Source organism: Lucilia sericata, unplaced genomic scaffold (genome assembly GCF_015586225.1).
Source record: "Lucilia sericata isolate MDLA Ls3-8-SP2 unplaced genomic scaffold, ASM1558622v1 Contig000077F_arrow, whole genome shotgun sequence".
Classification (NCBI taxonomy): domain Eukaryota; kingdom Metazoa; phylum Arthropoda; class Insecta; order Diptera; family Calliphoridae; genus Lucilia; species Lucilia sericata.
Window position 1 is genome coordinate 667,276 of NW_023994110.1, and position 18,847 is coordinate 686,122.

The window sequence follows — 18,847 nt, forward strand, 5'->3', positions numbered from 1 at the left end:
AACTGAATACCACTTTCAGCATTTAACGGAACATAATAATTGCCACCGCTATAAACGTTTTCCTAAATATAGACCGAAAGTCAAATAACCAAAGAAGAGACAACGATGTCGGATTCATACTTATTACCGACCTTAACAATCAATTTGGAACCTCGATCAATCACACTGTAATCATTAAAAATGGCGTGGATTTCTTCTGGTCGTACGCAATACACCCAGAGTTCAACATCGCTATCATTACCTTCTGATCGCAAGCATTTGTGATGTAGAAAATACAGTACAGTGAACACATCAAGTCAATTAGATATTGATAGATCGGCTATCAAATGGCGATTCGTCAATGCCATTATGAATTCTTACAGCCATGGACAGGAGAAACATATCGTCCTCCCAGTCGTGATCTTATTCGATCAGTTCACTTGTTGTCGAAAATTTCCCACCACAAATCCTTTTATAAACATGGACAACGTCTAATGAGGGGCAAATCCAACCATATCTTGGAGAGTTATTACGACAAATGTATGCCATTACCAATTTGGGACTGTGAACGTTTTTAATGCCATCTTTACGGATATATCAGAATATAATAAAGTTCCTGGACCAGACATTGAGCTACTAAAATTGAGCGCAAAAATATGATACCCTTCAATAGAAGATTTCTGGATCGATGAATAACTGTACTCACATGGAAGGGCCATTTATTTATTGACGAAAAAAAAGTCACATTCCAAGAAAGAAAAGTTCTAATTACAAATTTTAAAATTGTTCAGGTCAGAGATTTTATTAAACCTAGACGTACATATAATAGAATCTCCCAAATTTAACATTTGGTATAACTATTTTCTTTGAGTGTAATCCACTCAAAATTGAATTCATTATACATATTTGTGAGCGTAAATGTGGACGTGTTCACAAACAATTAAATGTGTATTAAATAATCGGTGAATAATGAAAAGTTTTGTACTTTATATGGATTTATTATGCAAATTTACAATTTAATACTCATATCTTGTTGTTGTTGTTGAAGTTCTCGTATAGATATAAATTTTATTTATTATTTTTTTTTCTAATTTGCAACAGATAACAATTGTAAGCAGCAAGAATACTACAAACAAATGTTTCGTATCTAATTTATTTAAATTTTAAATACAACAAATAATGCAATCTAGAAACAACAAAAATAGGTCTGTATTTTATTTTTAATGTAATTCTTATTATTAAGATCATTTAAATAATGGGTTTATTTAAAGCAGTAAAACCGTATTTTCGGAGTTGTGTCCCTATACTTTCATGTATAGAAAGATAAAAGTCAGTTTTTTATATACATATATTATCGTACCGAATTACTTTAGCGGTGAAGAATCTAAATATGGACTATCATAAGGAAGGAATGATGCAATGTTTTTATCAATAGGAATTTTAGGAGTTGCCTCAGTTGGGAAAGAGTTGTAGATAGCTCAGTTTTTGTAAGTAAAGTCAGTAAGGTAATGTCTGAAATCACCAGATACTAACGGTATATTACCGGCTTTACTATATAATATACCTCATAATGCAATTTTTATATCGATAGGAGTTTTAGCAGTTGCCTCAGTGGGAGATTCTGGGAAAAGAATCCTTCATTTCTGCGGTATTTTTTATTGATATGGTCCCACGGATAGCCAATCGGTAATTCTTACAAATTTGTGGGGACCATTTTTTCCGTCAACCATTCGGCGATCATGTTCGATATCATTTCTAGAGGAATATGCTTTTGTAAAACAATTCCGAGGACTATCAGTTAGTTGTGAATTCTTTGGCAATTCATGTTTGGTAGTTTGAATGTATGCTTGGGAATAGAATTATTGAATCTGACCTTGGAAGGGAAGTTATACTGTGGCTACTTGCGTCAAATGGTATTCTAAAATTATTAGAATTTAAAGGTCTAAACGAAGGACTATTGGCTTGTATTCAAAAACTGTTTGATCTGAAATGGAAACTTTCACTGAAGCCGGAGTTTATATTGTTTACAGAGATAAAATATATCCTCTGTGTGACTATTTCAGTCGATAGTCAGTCTTCACTGAGGACATTAAAATGTTATGCGATGCATTCTAACTTAGTCGAAGAAAGTGTTGATGGAACTTTTTATTATAAGTCAGTGTTGGTTACCAGTACTCTGTTATTATATGGGTAACGAGATCTTGAATAAACTCCTAAGAAAGTATTGATTTCTAGATCTAATTAGAAGAGGCGTGAGTGTAAGGTCTCCTACATATACAATATATTTATATTATAGCACGATCACTTATAGCTTCAATGATGTATTGTAATGTTTTCAACCTTATAACCAAGGAGTTTTAACTAATAATCATCAACCAGGTCGTGTAATTTTAACTAAAATGCAAAGCCTTAGACAAAAATGTCTCAGACGATGAATTGGGAAGCATGTAATCTTTGTCATTAATATTAGGGAATACTTTCTTTCTTTGTTTTCTCCATGCACTGAACCACTCTAATGTATATCACATTTATACAAGTATTAATTTTTGAAGCATCATAATATATTTGGGATTTTCGTTAAATGCCTGTTGATGTGGGAACAATGTACGGAATATAGTACGACGGATGGATAAATGTGTGATGCCATGATAGTATGGTATCCGTGTTGTAAACAACACTTGACACAGAATACGTGTCGGTGCTGTTGTTGTGACTGAGTGTGTATAACCGTGTAAGAGTAAGTAGTTTGAGTTCGCACCTGGGTATAGAGATGAACAGTAGAGCATGTTCGATAGAACAGACACCTTGATGTCATGGAATTATAAGCTAATAATGTCGTTGTTATTTGTTATTAAATACACTGAAATAAAAACGTTTATTAGGTTTATTTTATATTTATTTCCTAAAATGTATTTAATTTGGAGTCCATACATAATTTTAGATCTACTATATGTCTGTTTAAAGGAGACATTCTCTCGGGAATCAATCCTAGTAACCAGTAATCAAAGCCTCTGGATCTTCTTGCCAGAGGACTAGCAGTCATGTTGAGCATTACTGGAAAGTGGAACTTCTGTTCCTGGAGTCATGCCAAGACCCTCTATAACGCTATTGTGTTCCGGATCCGTATATAAGTTTCGCCATCGTTTCATTACTCTGAATCTGAATATCGATGATTTTTATGTTTATACTGATGAATAAAGACAAATAAAGTTGGTGGCGATATCTTCATTGAGAAATTTGGAACTGAAATCCTATTTAGACTGAACGATGATTGTACTGTCCTACTAGATGATGAAGAATAGAAAGGGGGATAATTTGGCTTATGTATCAGAATCTAGACTAAAATTCAAGCTGCTGTTAAATCTCTGATCGGTGTGTATTCACATCAAATCTAGTCCAAGAAAGTCGAGCGTCTGTAAATAAAATGGTGAAACATTCGATAATCACCCTCAAGACTAATGGTCACATGCTAGGGACCTGTGTCCTCGCATGGACTCCCATTAAACATTATTTATAGTAGGACTAAGCAGATTATAGATAAGCTTACGGGTCTTCTCCATAATGATTTCTGTAGAAGTTTTCAAAATAAGAATGAAGAAACAATTAATAATCTTCTGGGTAATAGGCCGGCCTAGCTTCGTAATTAACCCAAGCACCATATACCATCTGGAAATCACTTTAAACCCTTATGCAAGATATCATATTTCAGGTTATTTGTTTACAAAACATTTAAGAATTCTATTTTTTATTTGAACGCAATAATTAAATAACGTTTTTCCCCGTGTAATTGCTGTGGATATCAATGAATGGATGAATTTAAACCTTGTCGTCATAAAGACAATAAAGTGCGATGATGACGATGTTGATGTCATGAATGCATGCGTAAGATAAACTCATTCACATTCGCTCTGTCAGCAGAAAAAGGAATAAAAACAAATACCGGCAAATTCCAACTTATACTCGTACTTACTTACTTTCGAGTATTATGATGTTATGTTATGAAATGTGTTGTTAGCATTTTGTTTTGATTCCTTAACACTGTCATCGAACACACACTAATTCTCTCCCCTTCTCCCTTAAAATAAAAAGAAATTTCATGTAAAAGTAACTAATTGAAAGTAAATGCGCGCCAAAAGACCAGACCGCCAACTAACCACCCACACATAGTGTTAAGTTATTTAAACAGTTGTGTGGGGGTGTTTACTTGATGTCGACTTCTGTACACTTTAACAGAGCCAACAATTTAACAGAACCCACAACCCTCTTATGGCATTTGGATTGGAGGTCTGCAATATTTTGGTTTTAATTAAGATACACTCTTGTGTACCATGTTTGTTTCCCGAAAATAATAACGACGACTACAATATTAAATGTAAAGATCTTTTCCTACAGCCAACAGTAAGTAGTAGCAGCAGTTTCTGTTACAGTTTGTGGATGAAATTGTTTGATTGTGAGTTAGCATACATTCAAATCCTCATAATGTTTGGGTGTCGTGTGCGCCGATGTTGTTTTCATGTGCATCCGACACGGAACTTTAATGGAATTAATTTTTGAAAACATCGTTTAGTTCTGTTTATCGCGCCGTTTAGTAAAGTTGTTTGTCATAGTTGAAATACCGTTAGAACGTTTGTTGAACAGGATATTTAAATTGTAACGGAAACAATTGTGCTTTTCTAGTAACGTTTGAAATTATTTTTAATATAACAAATTTAAAGAGCAAAAAGAAAAATAAAAAATAAAGAATGTTATAAAGAATTTATAAAATTGTGTGATTTATGTGCATAAACAAATAACATTTTAAATTGTGAGAAAATTTTAGAATTTTGGCAACAATGGATAATAATAATGGTTCAAATCCAGTTGAAACTCCATCAACAGTAGATCGCAGTTCCTCGTCAACGGATGCATTTATAGATACTCAAAGTTTCGGTTGGGCTCGTTTTAAGCCGAAATATTTACAACGATTTTGCACGGCAAAATGGGCTCTATTTTGGTTGTGTTGGGGAGGAGCAATGCAAGGTAAAAATTGATTTGAAGTACATACAATCACTCATTTGCGAAACTTAGTATTCTGATAAGGAAAAACTTAGAAATAATGTTTAAAATTCGAAAATAAGAGACTAACCCCCATTTTCTCCAAGTTCAGTTATAATTTAACTTTACAGTTCTCATACAAAAATTGCCTTAACTGAAAGAATAACTACCAGTTAAACGATAACTGGAGGTGGTGAAAATGGGTGTTTGTTGAAAAAAATTAATCGGGTGATAATGACTTTTTGAAAACAACGATATAAAACGTCTAACAATTTGAATTAAATAAGTACTTATATCGAATTTTATCTTATCTCTGTCTTATTTAAGTAAATTTTAAGTAAAAATCTGATTTGGTGGAATGATTTATGTTCGTATAGAAGAAAACAATTTGGAGACAATTGGTGTGTTACACACATTAGAACCAAGTTGTAAAGAGTGCAATTACCTTAAAAAGCACATTTGTGATATCGCGTACTTTTTACAAAAAAAGGTTTACAGAAAAAAATTTTACCGATCATAGTGTATTATTACCATCCGACAAAAGGAGAAAAAAAATCGTTAGACATGAACCGGATAATATACGTCGGAAACTATAAATTTATTGGAAAAAACCTGTGTTTTTAGTTTTTCATTTCATTTGGTGATAGAGGGTATATATAAGTTTGTCATTCCGTTTGTAACACCAAGAAATATTCATCTGAGACCCAACAAAGTATATATATTTCGGGTCCTTATTAAATTCTGTGTCAATTTAGCTATGTCCGTCCGTCCGTCTGTCTGTGTAAAACACGCTCACGTTAAAACTAAGCAAAGAAAATCAACCAAGTTCTCCGAAAATATTCATTATTGACCTGAGCAGTTTGGTATTGAAAATTAGCGGTTCACAACGTAAAAAGTTATTAGTAAAAATTTCAGACTACCTCGAAAAAAAATGAAGTTTTTTCCTAATTCACGAGTAGTTTTCTCAGAAACTACTTATGATTATTCAATAAATTCTATCACACGTTATTCATTTTGCCCAGGGATCTATTATGTTCAAACTCAAAACAATCGGTCCAAAATTTTCCATAGCCCCCATACAAAGGTCTATATTCTCGAAAATGGGTTTATCATAATAGCTTCGTCAAAAAATATCGGTATCACCGCGAAATTTTGCACATATGTATATAATATGAACAGAATTCATATTAATGTCCACTTCCGAAAATCACTAAAATGATAAAACTAATTAAGAAATAAAGATATTGGAATAATATTCGACATAAATATATTTTGTATATACATATATCTCTTTGCAAAATATTTTTCGGATTGGTGCATAATAGGGCATAGCTCCCATATTAGTTCCACTTCCGAAAATCACTTGGAAAAATATTCGATATAAATATGTTCTGTGCATACATAATCACTCTGGAAAATATTTTTCGGATCGGCCCACATAATTGGGCATAGCTCCCATATAAGACCTATTGCCGATAACGACGTAAACGCACATATTTCATTACTAAATGAAGATATCGGTATAAAATTCATTATGAAAGTGTTTAAAGTACATATAAAAGATCCTGCGAAATTTTTTCCGGATCGGTTGATATTTGGTCACAGCTCCCATATAAGGTCCAGTTTCGAAAACCACTTAAAAGCACGTAAATGGATATATTTCATTACTGAATGAAGATATCGGTATAAATTTCCGCTCCGCTTCCAAAAATCGCATACTTCATTGATAAATAAAGATAAAGGACTAAAACTCCTCATAAATAAGTTTTTGATATATACAAATCACTCCTAAATTGTTTCTGGATGGGCCCATAATTTGTCTGGTCTCCGATATACGGTCCACTTCCAAAAATATTACTTAGCCACACATATTTCATTGACAAAAAGAGATATCGCTAACTCTTTCTGAAAAATATTTGTATAAGTCCATAAAAGCTCTCATATAAGATCCATTTCCTTAAGTCACTTTACCCCATATATTTCATTAACATACAAAATCCGATATAGTATATTTTGTGTATCAATAAATTATTCTGCGAAATTTTATTCGGATTGGCCATACCTTCCATAACAGGTCCATAAACTAATTATATACTTGATCAAAGTTAGCTCCATAGGTGTATAAAGCAACTTCTAATACAATTTATTAAAACTCTGAAACTATTTAGATGGGTTTCAAAAAGGTTACAGGTGGAGGGTATTTAAGATTCGGAATAGCCGAATAAAGCACTCTAACTTGTTTTTATTTTCTACTTTCAAGATAAAAAGATGTCAAATGATGTCATTGACATGAAATTGAAATTTTTATCCTTTGAATTTTGAAGAGGAATTCTTGAAGGCGAATTCTTGACATCTTTTGATCCTGTCAGAATAAAAATATAACACAAAATATATTAGAACTCTTCTTGGTCTTCTTCTTCATTTCTTTCTATCGCGTCGAGTTTTTGAAATATTCAAATTTTCGCATTAACTCTTGTTTCACCGAACTCACCTCAAATATATTTTCAAATATTCTCATTAAACCTCGTTTCACCGAACTCACTTCTAATATGTTTTCAAATTTTCGCATTAACCCTTGTTTCACCGAACTCACTCTAAATATGTTTTCTAAAATATATTTCTTTGATGTCATTATATCGCTAGAAATATTTTAAAACCACATCGCGATAAATGTTTAATTTTTCTCTTATACCCTATTTACACTACATTTAAATCTAGTAGATTTTATTTGACCCCCAATATCTCGCTTAGAGTACATGGGACTAATGGTGACTTTTAGTCCCTTAGTTAAGTTTAAGATACGAAGCTCTGTTATTTAGCTATCTAAAATTCCCCAGTTTGCCCAACTTTTTCAACTAATATTCCTGGGGTATTTTAAAATATTTAGACAACTATAAAAACTATAAATTGAAGATCCGAGACTGCCAACTGACATCACTAAGATGGCTGATAACACGATTAACGAAATGAATGTGTAAAATATAGATTTTGTTAATAAAATTGAATTTTCTTTAAAACGGTAGTAGGCCTAAGTGTGTCCCCAGTGAAGACATCGAGAGGACGACCTGCCAACCAACCTAACGGTACTTAGTTGGTTTGAAATATAATGTAATGAGTGGTCAATTTCAAATTATGAATGTGTGTTGATCATACGGCTATAAATACATTCTCAACGGTTAATATCAGGAGATTGTATTCAAAGAACAAGATGTCGAAGTGCTTTAGGTGAACACATGTCGTGTTGGCCTTATTTTTATTTTTTTTATTTTTATTTTATTCAACCACTGGGTGAGCTAACTAGACGACCGGTGCCAATTTTTGTACATGGTTCTGCAGGTCCATGTATAAGCACTTTGCTCAAGTACTCGAGCTATCTAATCTCTGAGTATCTCTTCCGTTTACAACCACGCATATGGTATGGCCTCTGTTGAGTTGGCAACAGCAACTAGAGACGTATTCGTTAGACCACTCGTTAGAAACACGAATCCATCAAATAAGCAGAGGACTCACAGAGAACAGAGATACTTTTCAACCATCACCATTCAGCCTAACACACTTCTCATTCAATCAACACACTCGTAGCGTCAAACTCATTCTAAGTATACGGGTGGGTATGTTTCGTATGGCCTATATCCATCCCGTATCACTTCCATTTAACACCAACACATTTCAAACGCTTAATCGTACAGTCACTCCTCTGTGGTTTATCAGTAGACTTAGACAATAGCTCCGAACTTATCCCGAATTATAGACTTTACCGTGCACCAGTTTTGTAACCGGCATTCGCATCCCGCGAATTTGGATTTAAATTACAGCCATCATGTGCAGTCCGAAGGGACCCTCCTGCTTGCCGGCTACCAGATTATGTGGTTCTTTGGTTCGAGCTCATGTCAAATCATTCTAAAGAAAGGACGAGGATACATTTGATCATCACCAGTTTAAAGACCTAGCAGACTTTTCTTATTCCCCGGAACGCAATAATACCAAGATTGGGTCTTTCATCAAGGTAACATGTCCATTGGTGAAAAGTCAGAAAAACAGTTAAAGTTTGAAAAACAATCTTTATGTTAATTAAAAACCTTTTTTTAATTTTGTATCCAATATCTCATTTGATGCATACGGGACAAACTCTCATTCAGAACACCATGACGAAGTTCTATGTCAATGTTTTTTAACGTCCTGATTTTTTTTGTCCTGATTATACTGGACTATATAAAAAAATGCAACATATGTATGTATTTATAAAAGGTCTACTAGAGGTTTGAATTTGGAGAAATTGCAAAAATTATGACATTGTTTTATAAGCCCTATTACTCTGGTAATAATTATAAAAGTGTAAATAAGTTATAGATACTAAATACAGTTATTTTTATTTAATATATTTATAAAATCCAAAAAATAAGATTTTTTAATTAATTCTTATACTGCCAAGCCCTCCTTACTCATAAACAAACGCTATAGATTAAATTTTTTCTTCTGATCAAATGGTGTTTTCTTTTATTGTTGTAAATCTGCTGCTCTTTAAGTCGAATTAATGAATTCAATTTAATTGAATGTGTAGGTGTGTTCATCGTTCCTTCACTTTTTTTAAATTTAAATTAGAAAAGTGTGTGCATTAAATAAAATTGTATTTTTTCGTCACTTAAAATACCCCTATTTATCCGATGAAGATTTTTATACATATTTTGTTTGACCACAAATTTGAGGGGCTGGAAAGTTAAATTTAGTTAAATGTGTTGAAATAGTTGAAAGGTCAATTGTAATAATTAAATGAGCTTTTAATTAAGTGCTGTAATTTAATTGTTCAAACTAAGCTGGAACTTATTTTATTAAATTGATAATAATAGAAAGTGACAAATTACTGCTCTTCTGTTAGGAAAGCGGTGGATTTTCAATCAAATATTTTACTACACAACTTAATCTATATGAACATGCCTATAAAATACTACAAGAACTGATAGGGCCAAATTCACTGGCCTTGTTGAAGCCACACAAGCGAGATATTGACATATTTTTGAGTTTTATTTCTCAGATTCTTAGAGGGACTGTCTCATATAGAGAGTGATAGATCCAAAGGAATATCCAACAACTATGGTTGAAAACTTTTCTACAAGGCGAAAAAAGGACAATTATTCGGGAAATTGCGATAAATATCATCACACCGCAACTGTATGATCAAAGGATGTAATTAACTTCCAGCCGATCTGGTACTGCTCTGAATCTAAGCGAAGGTAGAGATAAAGGTGTCTGCATACCGGAAAGAGTTTGGGATATAATCATTAGATTTTACACAGCGGACATTCTAGAACAACATCTCGAAACATCGACAGTTAACTTCTACGTAAACAGTCTTGCTTTTCTTAAGGTACTCGACTGGAACGTTAAAAGGCCGAAATGTAATAACAAATGTAATACCTCCAAATTCCAACTTAGGCGGGAAATGATATTGTTAACAAATTCCCTATTAACGGATCGGTCTTAGATGAAACTGCTTCGCAAAAGGATTTTTAGATTCCCATAGCAGAGATATCGAAAGCGATCGACAAATGGGATATAGAAAATTGAAACTCTAGTAGTTCACAATCACCACTTGGAGAATATTGAAAATGCTCTAGCTCTGCTTTAGGGGAAAAGGACTTTGACAACCGATAGAAATTCGTAAAGGCTTATGATTGAACAAATGTGAGATCGACATCGACTAGATAAGTTATGGAGTTTTCAAAGGATATAAAATTCCTTGGTATAATTTCGGACTCAAAGCCATCGTAGGAACGAACTTGTCAAATGACAAAGGTGCTATTTGAATTTCAGCCGATCTGGTACGGCTGAATCTAAGCGAAGCTGTTTACTAAAAAGTTTACTAAAAATGATGATTGAACACTTGGAAAGAGTTTGGTACATAAGCGGCCATTCTAGAACAAAACCTCGAAACATCGACCATTAATTGCTACGTAAACAGTCTTGCATTTCTTAAGGTTTTCGCCTGGAACGTTAAAAGTCCAAAATGTAATATGGATTATATTACCTCTAAGTTCCAATTTAGACTACACATTCTTGAATTGATTTGGATATAGGACACAATGGCATTCGGGGAAATGATATACAAATGCTTAATTAACGGATCGATCTTAGATGAAACTGTTTCGCAAAGAGATATTCAGATTCCCATAGCAGTTGTATCGAAAGCGATCGACAAATGGGATATAGAAAATTGAAACTTTAGTTGTTCACAATCACCATTTGGAGAATATCGAAAATGCTCTGACCCTGCTTTAGCGGAAAAGGAATTTGACAATCGATAGGAATTTGTAAAGTCTTAAGGAATCGTATGGGCGGTCTACCCAGTTTACAGTTATTGCAGAATTCACTTCGTATAACTGTTTTCAAGCTATGCGTTGTCTTCGCGGGGTTTCGATTCAACTCAGAGTGAGGTTATGTGTTTAAATGGTAAAGACCGTAAAATAATCACTATATAACTAGGTTTAGACCATTTAAAAACAAATTTATACTGGTGGAGACAATTAAAACTCTTAAACTTAACTCTGTTCGGTGCTTCATCTTTCTATATAAAGTTATAGGTCATTGGGTGAGGTTGCTTCGAACCAACGTGGTTTCCGAGAGCTTTCGATAAATCGCGAGCTACTCATGTAACCTAATCTAATGAACAAGTATATCACAATTATCTGTATTTTATCTCTTTAATCCACAATTATTTATTTAGCTTCTTTCTTTGCAATAAAGAAAGTGGAGTAGTAATAGGTAGAGTGAGTATCTTTAGAAAAACCGTTACATATTTCAAATCAAACATGACACATATTTGGTGCAAATAAACCATTAAAATATAGATGTATGTATATTTTTACATTTTTCTACAAAATAGCATCCCTAAAATTAACCTGAGTGGTTGTAAACTGATGGTGCTCCCGTTTATCCATTGAAAGCACATTTTTATTAATGTTGACCTCATATGGAAAACATGAATTAAATGAATAGAAACAAATTTCAAAAAAAAAAAGAAAAAAGTTGAAAAAAATTAATGTTTAGGTTTAGGGATAGATTAAATTCCAAGTACAAAATGCTGCAAATTATACTGCTAATATAGCAACAACAACAACATACTACATACACGGATGTATTAAATGGTATGACAGGATACTTTATGACTGTTTGTTGTGTTTTTCAGGATGAATAGAATGGAATAAATATAATGGTTGTTTGGTTGGCTGGCTTGCTGGTTCGTGGCTATTTGGATGAATGTTTAAATGGAGATTATTTCAATATGCCAGAATTGTTGAAAACATTAAAATTTTGTACAGGCCAAACAAAATTATTTGTTTATAAATATTTTTATATTTATATTTTTCTCATACATAACTGTTTTAGTAGTAACACACATACACACAGAAAATTGTGTGAATGGATTTAGAATGATTAAATGAATGACCGTCCCTACTATAACAATTCGGTATTTTGGTTTTTTATGGATCTTCGGATACCAGAGAATGCGTTAAATGCTAAAAAAGTATGTCCTATATAAGCTACAAGGACAGTTTAATGATTTCAAACTGTCCTTGTAGCTTATGCAGGACAGATAATAGTATCCTCGTTAGTATTCTAACCCAGTTATCGAACGATTTAAACTTTTAAGGTTTTTCCTTTAACAACGTGACATAACACTTTATCTCTTTGAGTCAAAATATGGTTGTATATTGACGATGATATCTGCAAAAGTTCTGGTGCAATATAAATGAGTCAATATCCCGTTCGTTTTCTGAATCTTATAGCCAGAAATGCAACATAAATTTAATTAATTAAGTCCATTCAGAGATGCTACAGTTCACATACATCTCATTTATTTTACCCCCAATCATATGTTAAAGCACTTTCTATACAGTTGACATGAAATTGTGAATATTGTAAGATTACAATTGGGAATCTTACCAGGAAAGTGACATTTAAAATTTTTAGAGAACTATTTAAATGCCATGCAGGATTGACTCAGTAAGTCACCAAGATTAAGGTTTTTCCGATATCAATCGAATAAAATCAGATCGTTGTCATAGGAAACCTAAGTCCAGTAAACCTTTTATAAACTCTTTACATGATTTTTCATATATCAAGTTTTAAAAAATACGGTGTCATTATGTCGGTATTTGCCAATTATGTGATTTCCGTAATTGTTTTTGTTATTTTTTATTTATTTAATATCCGATTGAGTTGCACCAAACAAACGCACATAAATTGACCAACTGTTCGCTTGTATTATAGTTTTTGAATGTGTATGTGTGCTTATTGTTAGGGAATGTGTCAATAGACCGGTTCAAAATATACATTTTTTAATTGTTTCAAATAATTTCTTTCAATGTATAGTCAAATATTCACCAACTTGATTGATAAAGCTATTCGCAAGCAACTCTCGTTTTCTCGAGCTGGAAAGATTATCGGGAACTATGCCGAAAATATTCCTTCGAACTCCTTCAGTTGAAAGGGTTTTAGGGAAACTAGATGACATTCCAGCGCTGGTGTTGAAGCCGTGTTCTTCGACTCTAGCTTGTCCATTAGCTAATCTTTTAAGAGGCTAACAACCCTGAAAATGACCGCCCAATAGCGATTTGTTCAACGATTTCCAACATTATGGAAAGTATGATAAACTACCTTCTTATTTAGAGTCCAAAACTTTACTTAACGACCTTCAGTAGAGGTCATTCTACAGGAAACCTACTAGGCTTCCTATCGAAAACATGTTATGGAAAGTATGGTAAACTAACTTCTTGTTAAATATTTAGACTACAAAACTTTACTTAACGACCTTCAGTAGAGGTCATTCTCGGGGGACCTACTTGGCTTCCTATAGAAAAAATTTGCTGTTCCATTCACTATTTCGGTAAAAGTAAAGTAGTGGCTCTAGATATCTCCAAGGCGTTCCAAAGGGTGTGGTATGGTGTACTCTTATCAAAACTAATTGCTTTTGGAGTCGGTAATTACTTCTCTTCATTTATATCGTGCATTATTAGTGATCGGTCTATACGAATTATTATAGATGGGATTTTAAACGAGTCAAGGCTCTGTTCTTTGTCCTACACTATTTCTTATATTTCTAAACGACCTTCTATGACTATCAGACTTCCAACTCTATCTATTCTTTTGCAGATGACAGCAGCATTTGTCATTCCTATTTATTGAATTATATGTCAAGCCTTTTGGAGGTTGAGGAAATGAGGAAAAACATGAATGGCTAGCTTAACCAAGACCTAATAACAGCCTCTGTATGAAGACGTGTGAATAGAGTCGACTTCTATGCCTGTAAACTCAATGTTGTGTCTTAACTCACAGACGAACGCCATATCATTTTGCTTCAAGTATATGTTTATGGGTGGTGTAAATATTAAGGAATAAGAGGGCCTTGATGTTGTGGGCATGATAATAGAGTATGATAACCATTGGACTGAAAACATTTTTCTAGTGCCTCACTTTATCTAAAACGGTGCATGAAATACTTCAATCCATTTGATGGAATACAACTCTCATATGCAGGCCGATGCTTCAAAGTCTTTTTGGGAGTATTCGACTGGGTAAACGAGAGGGCAAAGGCGCTTAATTAACGGTGACTCTATTGATTATATGGAGCATTGTCACAATATGAAATGTGTTTCACCGTTTTATCGATACTACAAAGGAATGTGTTCCCCTGAAATAAGGAATCTTGTTCCCGATACAAGCAGGATTATACGCACGCCTCTTTTAAAGACACACCCATTTGTGTTCGATTTTTCAGTGGATCGCACAATGTATAACAGGTTAAAAGTTCTATACTGTACGTATGTGGAATTAACTTCCAGCAGAAGTTTTTCCTATAACTTGCGATATAGGCAAATTTAAATCGAATGTTAAATGATCCACCTTGTTTAGAATCTAGAAAGTTCTATCCTAGATTGGATATCGGGAAGCTGAATTTTATTATAAACCTGTTCAGATTCTACCTTAAAAACTTCATTGGGGATAGGACTGAAAACGTTGTCCTATTTTGTAAGATAATCGTCACATAAGATTTGATTTTGAAAGAATTTTTGAATTCCCGACAAAAATCTCTATTAATTTGTAATTTTTTTCATTACATCTTGTACTACTCTATTGTGCCACACATTGGTGTAAGTAGCATACTCTAAAGTTTATTTGCATGTTTTTTTTCTCTTTGTTATTGTTTATTCGTATTTCGGTAGTTACTACATAGATCTCTCGTATTATTCCCATAATTCATGCAAATTTCACGTTGGCTGATTAATATTTTTGGTCACGTGCCATGAAGCATCAGCGAGCTAGCGCAGCTGTAATGAAAGCGTTTACAAAAAGATTTATTGTCACCGATATAATGGGGCGCGTGGTAGGAAGAATGAAAATAAGGTAATATTTTCATAATATTTGATTATTACAAACAAGTATTGAAAAGCTGTGTCATCATTTTATAGCCAAAAATACACACGACAATCTCACGAATTTTTAAGTTGTTGTAATAAAACATTATTGTGTGTTTTATTTAAATTGTCAAGTGTTGCTGCTGCAACATGCAACAGATATTTGTTTGTTAAATATTTATTTATTCTGCCTACCACAATATCAGCCAAAACTAAAATAACAAAAAATCGCCATGACTTATAAACTCACCGTCTAGCTGGTGGTCTGTTGCTTTGTCAGCCTGTTTAATAATTGGTTACACTGACCGTTGGCTTTGTATTAAAGTGTTTTCAAACTCTACGTGAGTCATGTGCACGTAATCTGTAACGGCTGCATTCAAAATTCAAAAAAATAAACTCCTTCATTTATTGCTTGTTGATGATATGAGTTTTTATGTATGGGTGTTTTATTTTTGTTTTCAATCCTGAATTGTTTTGAAATTTATCTGTGGTTATTCTTTCATTAGAACTAGTAAATTTGAATACTTATTGAAATATCAACCACAAAAATATTCATATTTATCTATGTATTATATGTATACATGGGTTGAACTGAATGATTATACGAAATGTTCATTTTTATGAAGTATTTAAGTAAGTATGTCTGAGGGTATGAATTTCATAAATAAAAGAGGATTATTTCAAATACATTGTTAAATGTTTAATAGTATTTAGTTACGTACATACATAAATTATAATTTGGCACCCAAATAATGTTGGAATAAACGCTGATAAAGAAAAAGAGGGAATCAGCAACTACTATCATATTTAATTAAATCAACACAGTATTAAATCTATGTTAAAAGTTATATATTGCGATCTGCTAGAATTTTTAATAAGAAGCCTTTGAAGGTCCTAAATACATCTTTGAAAAAAACTCCAAAAACATCTAAATTTTTTTAGTAAAAGTGTCATAGATATACATACTTATTATAATTGGCACTCGAATGTTTTTCATCATATAAGGACGCATAACCAGTTAGTATGTCCTCGGCAGTTTTGCAGATGGAGGCGGTATTGGTTTCGGCTTATTAGTCACAGATATTCATCAATAGATAATATTTATTCTCAAACCTGCAAAACCTTATTATGCAACCCCAAAGTCTTATCGACCGATAAGTCTCACGCCCTTCCAACTTAAACCTTGGAACAGATAGTCGACTGCATGGTTAAAAGCATAATATCTTTGTCTGATATTATGCTTTTAAACATGCAGTCGACTCTCTATTCCAAGGTATAAGTTGGAAAGGCGTGAGTCTTATCGGCTTATAAGACTTTGGGATTTCATAATAAGGTTTTGTAGGTCATCATGTATACAGCATGTTTATGTAAACAGAAGATATTGTCCACTATATAGACGATTCGTTGGAAAACCAACTGTGTACATTGGAAGTATGCATTGACTTTAAAGATTTTTATCCAATTCATGGACTAGTTTCATGATGATTTTCAGTAACTGAATCAAACACATGCTATGGAACAGAGGATAAGCTGCGTAATGTATGATAACTATAACTAAAATGGTAGCATTTTTCCTCTTTACTCTGTGTGAATACGTCTAATAGCCTCCTAAGGACTCTAACCGAGAATTAACAGTTTGAATTGTCTGCAGACATAATAAGGAGAGGAGATCTAAATGTTTTATGTAAAAGGACTGAAGTGGTCCTGTATACAGCTTTATGCTGGGCTCAACCGAAAGGTTCAATATTAATCCGGATAAGACTGAAATTTGACTTTTTACAAGAAAAACGAAGACAAGAAGATTTCGGTGGCCGACAGAGTTAAGTATTAAGGTCTAATATTTTACCGTAAATTTAAATGAAGTAATGGTTTAACAAGGCACAACGGTGCTTGGCGATATGTAGGAGAACCATTGCTTTATAAAAGAGTGATTAGACCAATTCTAACTTATGCTTCAATAATCTGGTGGACTTCTTCGGATAAAAAGTTTAATATCAAACTACTATAGGGAGTTCAGTGTAATGCGGCTCTTGACTTTACGCGAACTGACAAAATGGTTGGAAGGCTATACACAAGCATTGATCGCATACCAGACACAAAACATGTCGGAAACTAAAACACTCAGAGATTAGCATGTCTTGCAATCACTGGCTGTTTGAGCTCCACCCCTTAGGCTAGTCTAGAGACGATGCTAAATATAACTCTCCTTGATACATATATCAAATGCATTTCTGCTAAATCTGTTCTACGACTTAAACAGTCGAACGGACTGAAGCACGACCGCATTGGTCATGGCACCATCCTACAAAAGATTGGCAGGCCAATCATGAGGCAGGAAACAGACTACATTCTATCTACACTGAATTTTAATAGCTTCTTCAAGACCAGAATACCGACTAGCGATGATTGGGCCGCGAACACTGTCTTAAGGGAATCTCAATCTATACTGATGGCTCAAAGACAGAAAGGGGCACGGGATCGGAAACTTCTCGGTTAACTAAATCTTCTACTGTCTCTTCGACTACCTGACACCTGCACGGTCCTTCAGGCAGAGAGCCGTGAGAAGAATCCGGAAACTAAATCTCGACTATACATATATACTTGGACAACCTTGCATCAATCAAGGCTCTTAACTCCAATGTTATTAAGTCGAAATGTCTTCTCAATTGTATTCAATCATTGGCACAACTGACACAACATCACGTTGAGTTGATATGGGTTCCAGGACATAAGGGCGTCAGGGAAAATTAAATATTTGATGAATGCGCAACCAAAGGGTCGTCCCTAGACTTAACCCTTGCGCAAAAGGATATTTACACTCCCCTGACAAAATTAATAGATGAATGGGCTTTGAGTGAGACGAAACTCAGGTGGTCAAATCTCACAACTTGTAGAATATCGAGACTGCTCTGGCCCACTCAGACAACAGATAGGACTTTCTTGTATATTAGTAAGAACTGGATTAGGATTATAACTAGTATAATTACTGGACACTGTATGATTCGACATATGTAGGAATGTATGGGCTACCCACGTTATAGTTACTGTAGAAGCTGCTTGAACGAAGAAGAAGTGGAATCGGTACAATACCTTCTATGTGACTGTCTAGCCTTGCAAGAGCACAGACTACTCTATTTTGGTAGAGCTCTTTTCCATGATCTGGACTGTCTCATAGATGCGTCACTAGTAAACATGATCGGTTTTATTAGAAGCACCGGCTGATTTTCACGGACACCGAACGAACCAAGTAGTCAACGAAATTAGGGAGGGAAACCATTCTCTCAATATTAAGGAATGGCAATTCCACAAGGCCTCCGAGTGAACTCGCTTACTAGCGAGCAATCCACGTAACCTAACCTAAACAGTCAGATAGAATATCATGGTCAAGCGAAACATTAGAACAAATTTCCCTAAATAGGAAT

The 18,847-nt window shown here is 33.8% G+C and overlaps 1 protein-coding gene across 1 annotated transcript in view; it reads left to right on the forward strand.

Moving 5' to 3' along the window:
- Positions 1 to 4,581: 4,581 nt before the first annotated feature.
- Positions 4,582 to 18,847, forward strand: part of LOC119616524 (solute carrier organic anion transporter family member 4A1) — a 33,308-nt gene continuing 19,042 nt past the window's right edge. Inside the window, exon 1 of the mRNA XM_037972926.1 lies at positions 4,582 to 4,998. Within this exon, the coding sequence (XP_037828854.1) occupies positions 4,812 to 4,998 (187 nt within the window). The 5' untranslated portion in view covers positions 4,582 to 4,811. The remainder of the gene's footprint in view (positions 4,999 to 18,847) is intronic.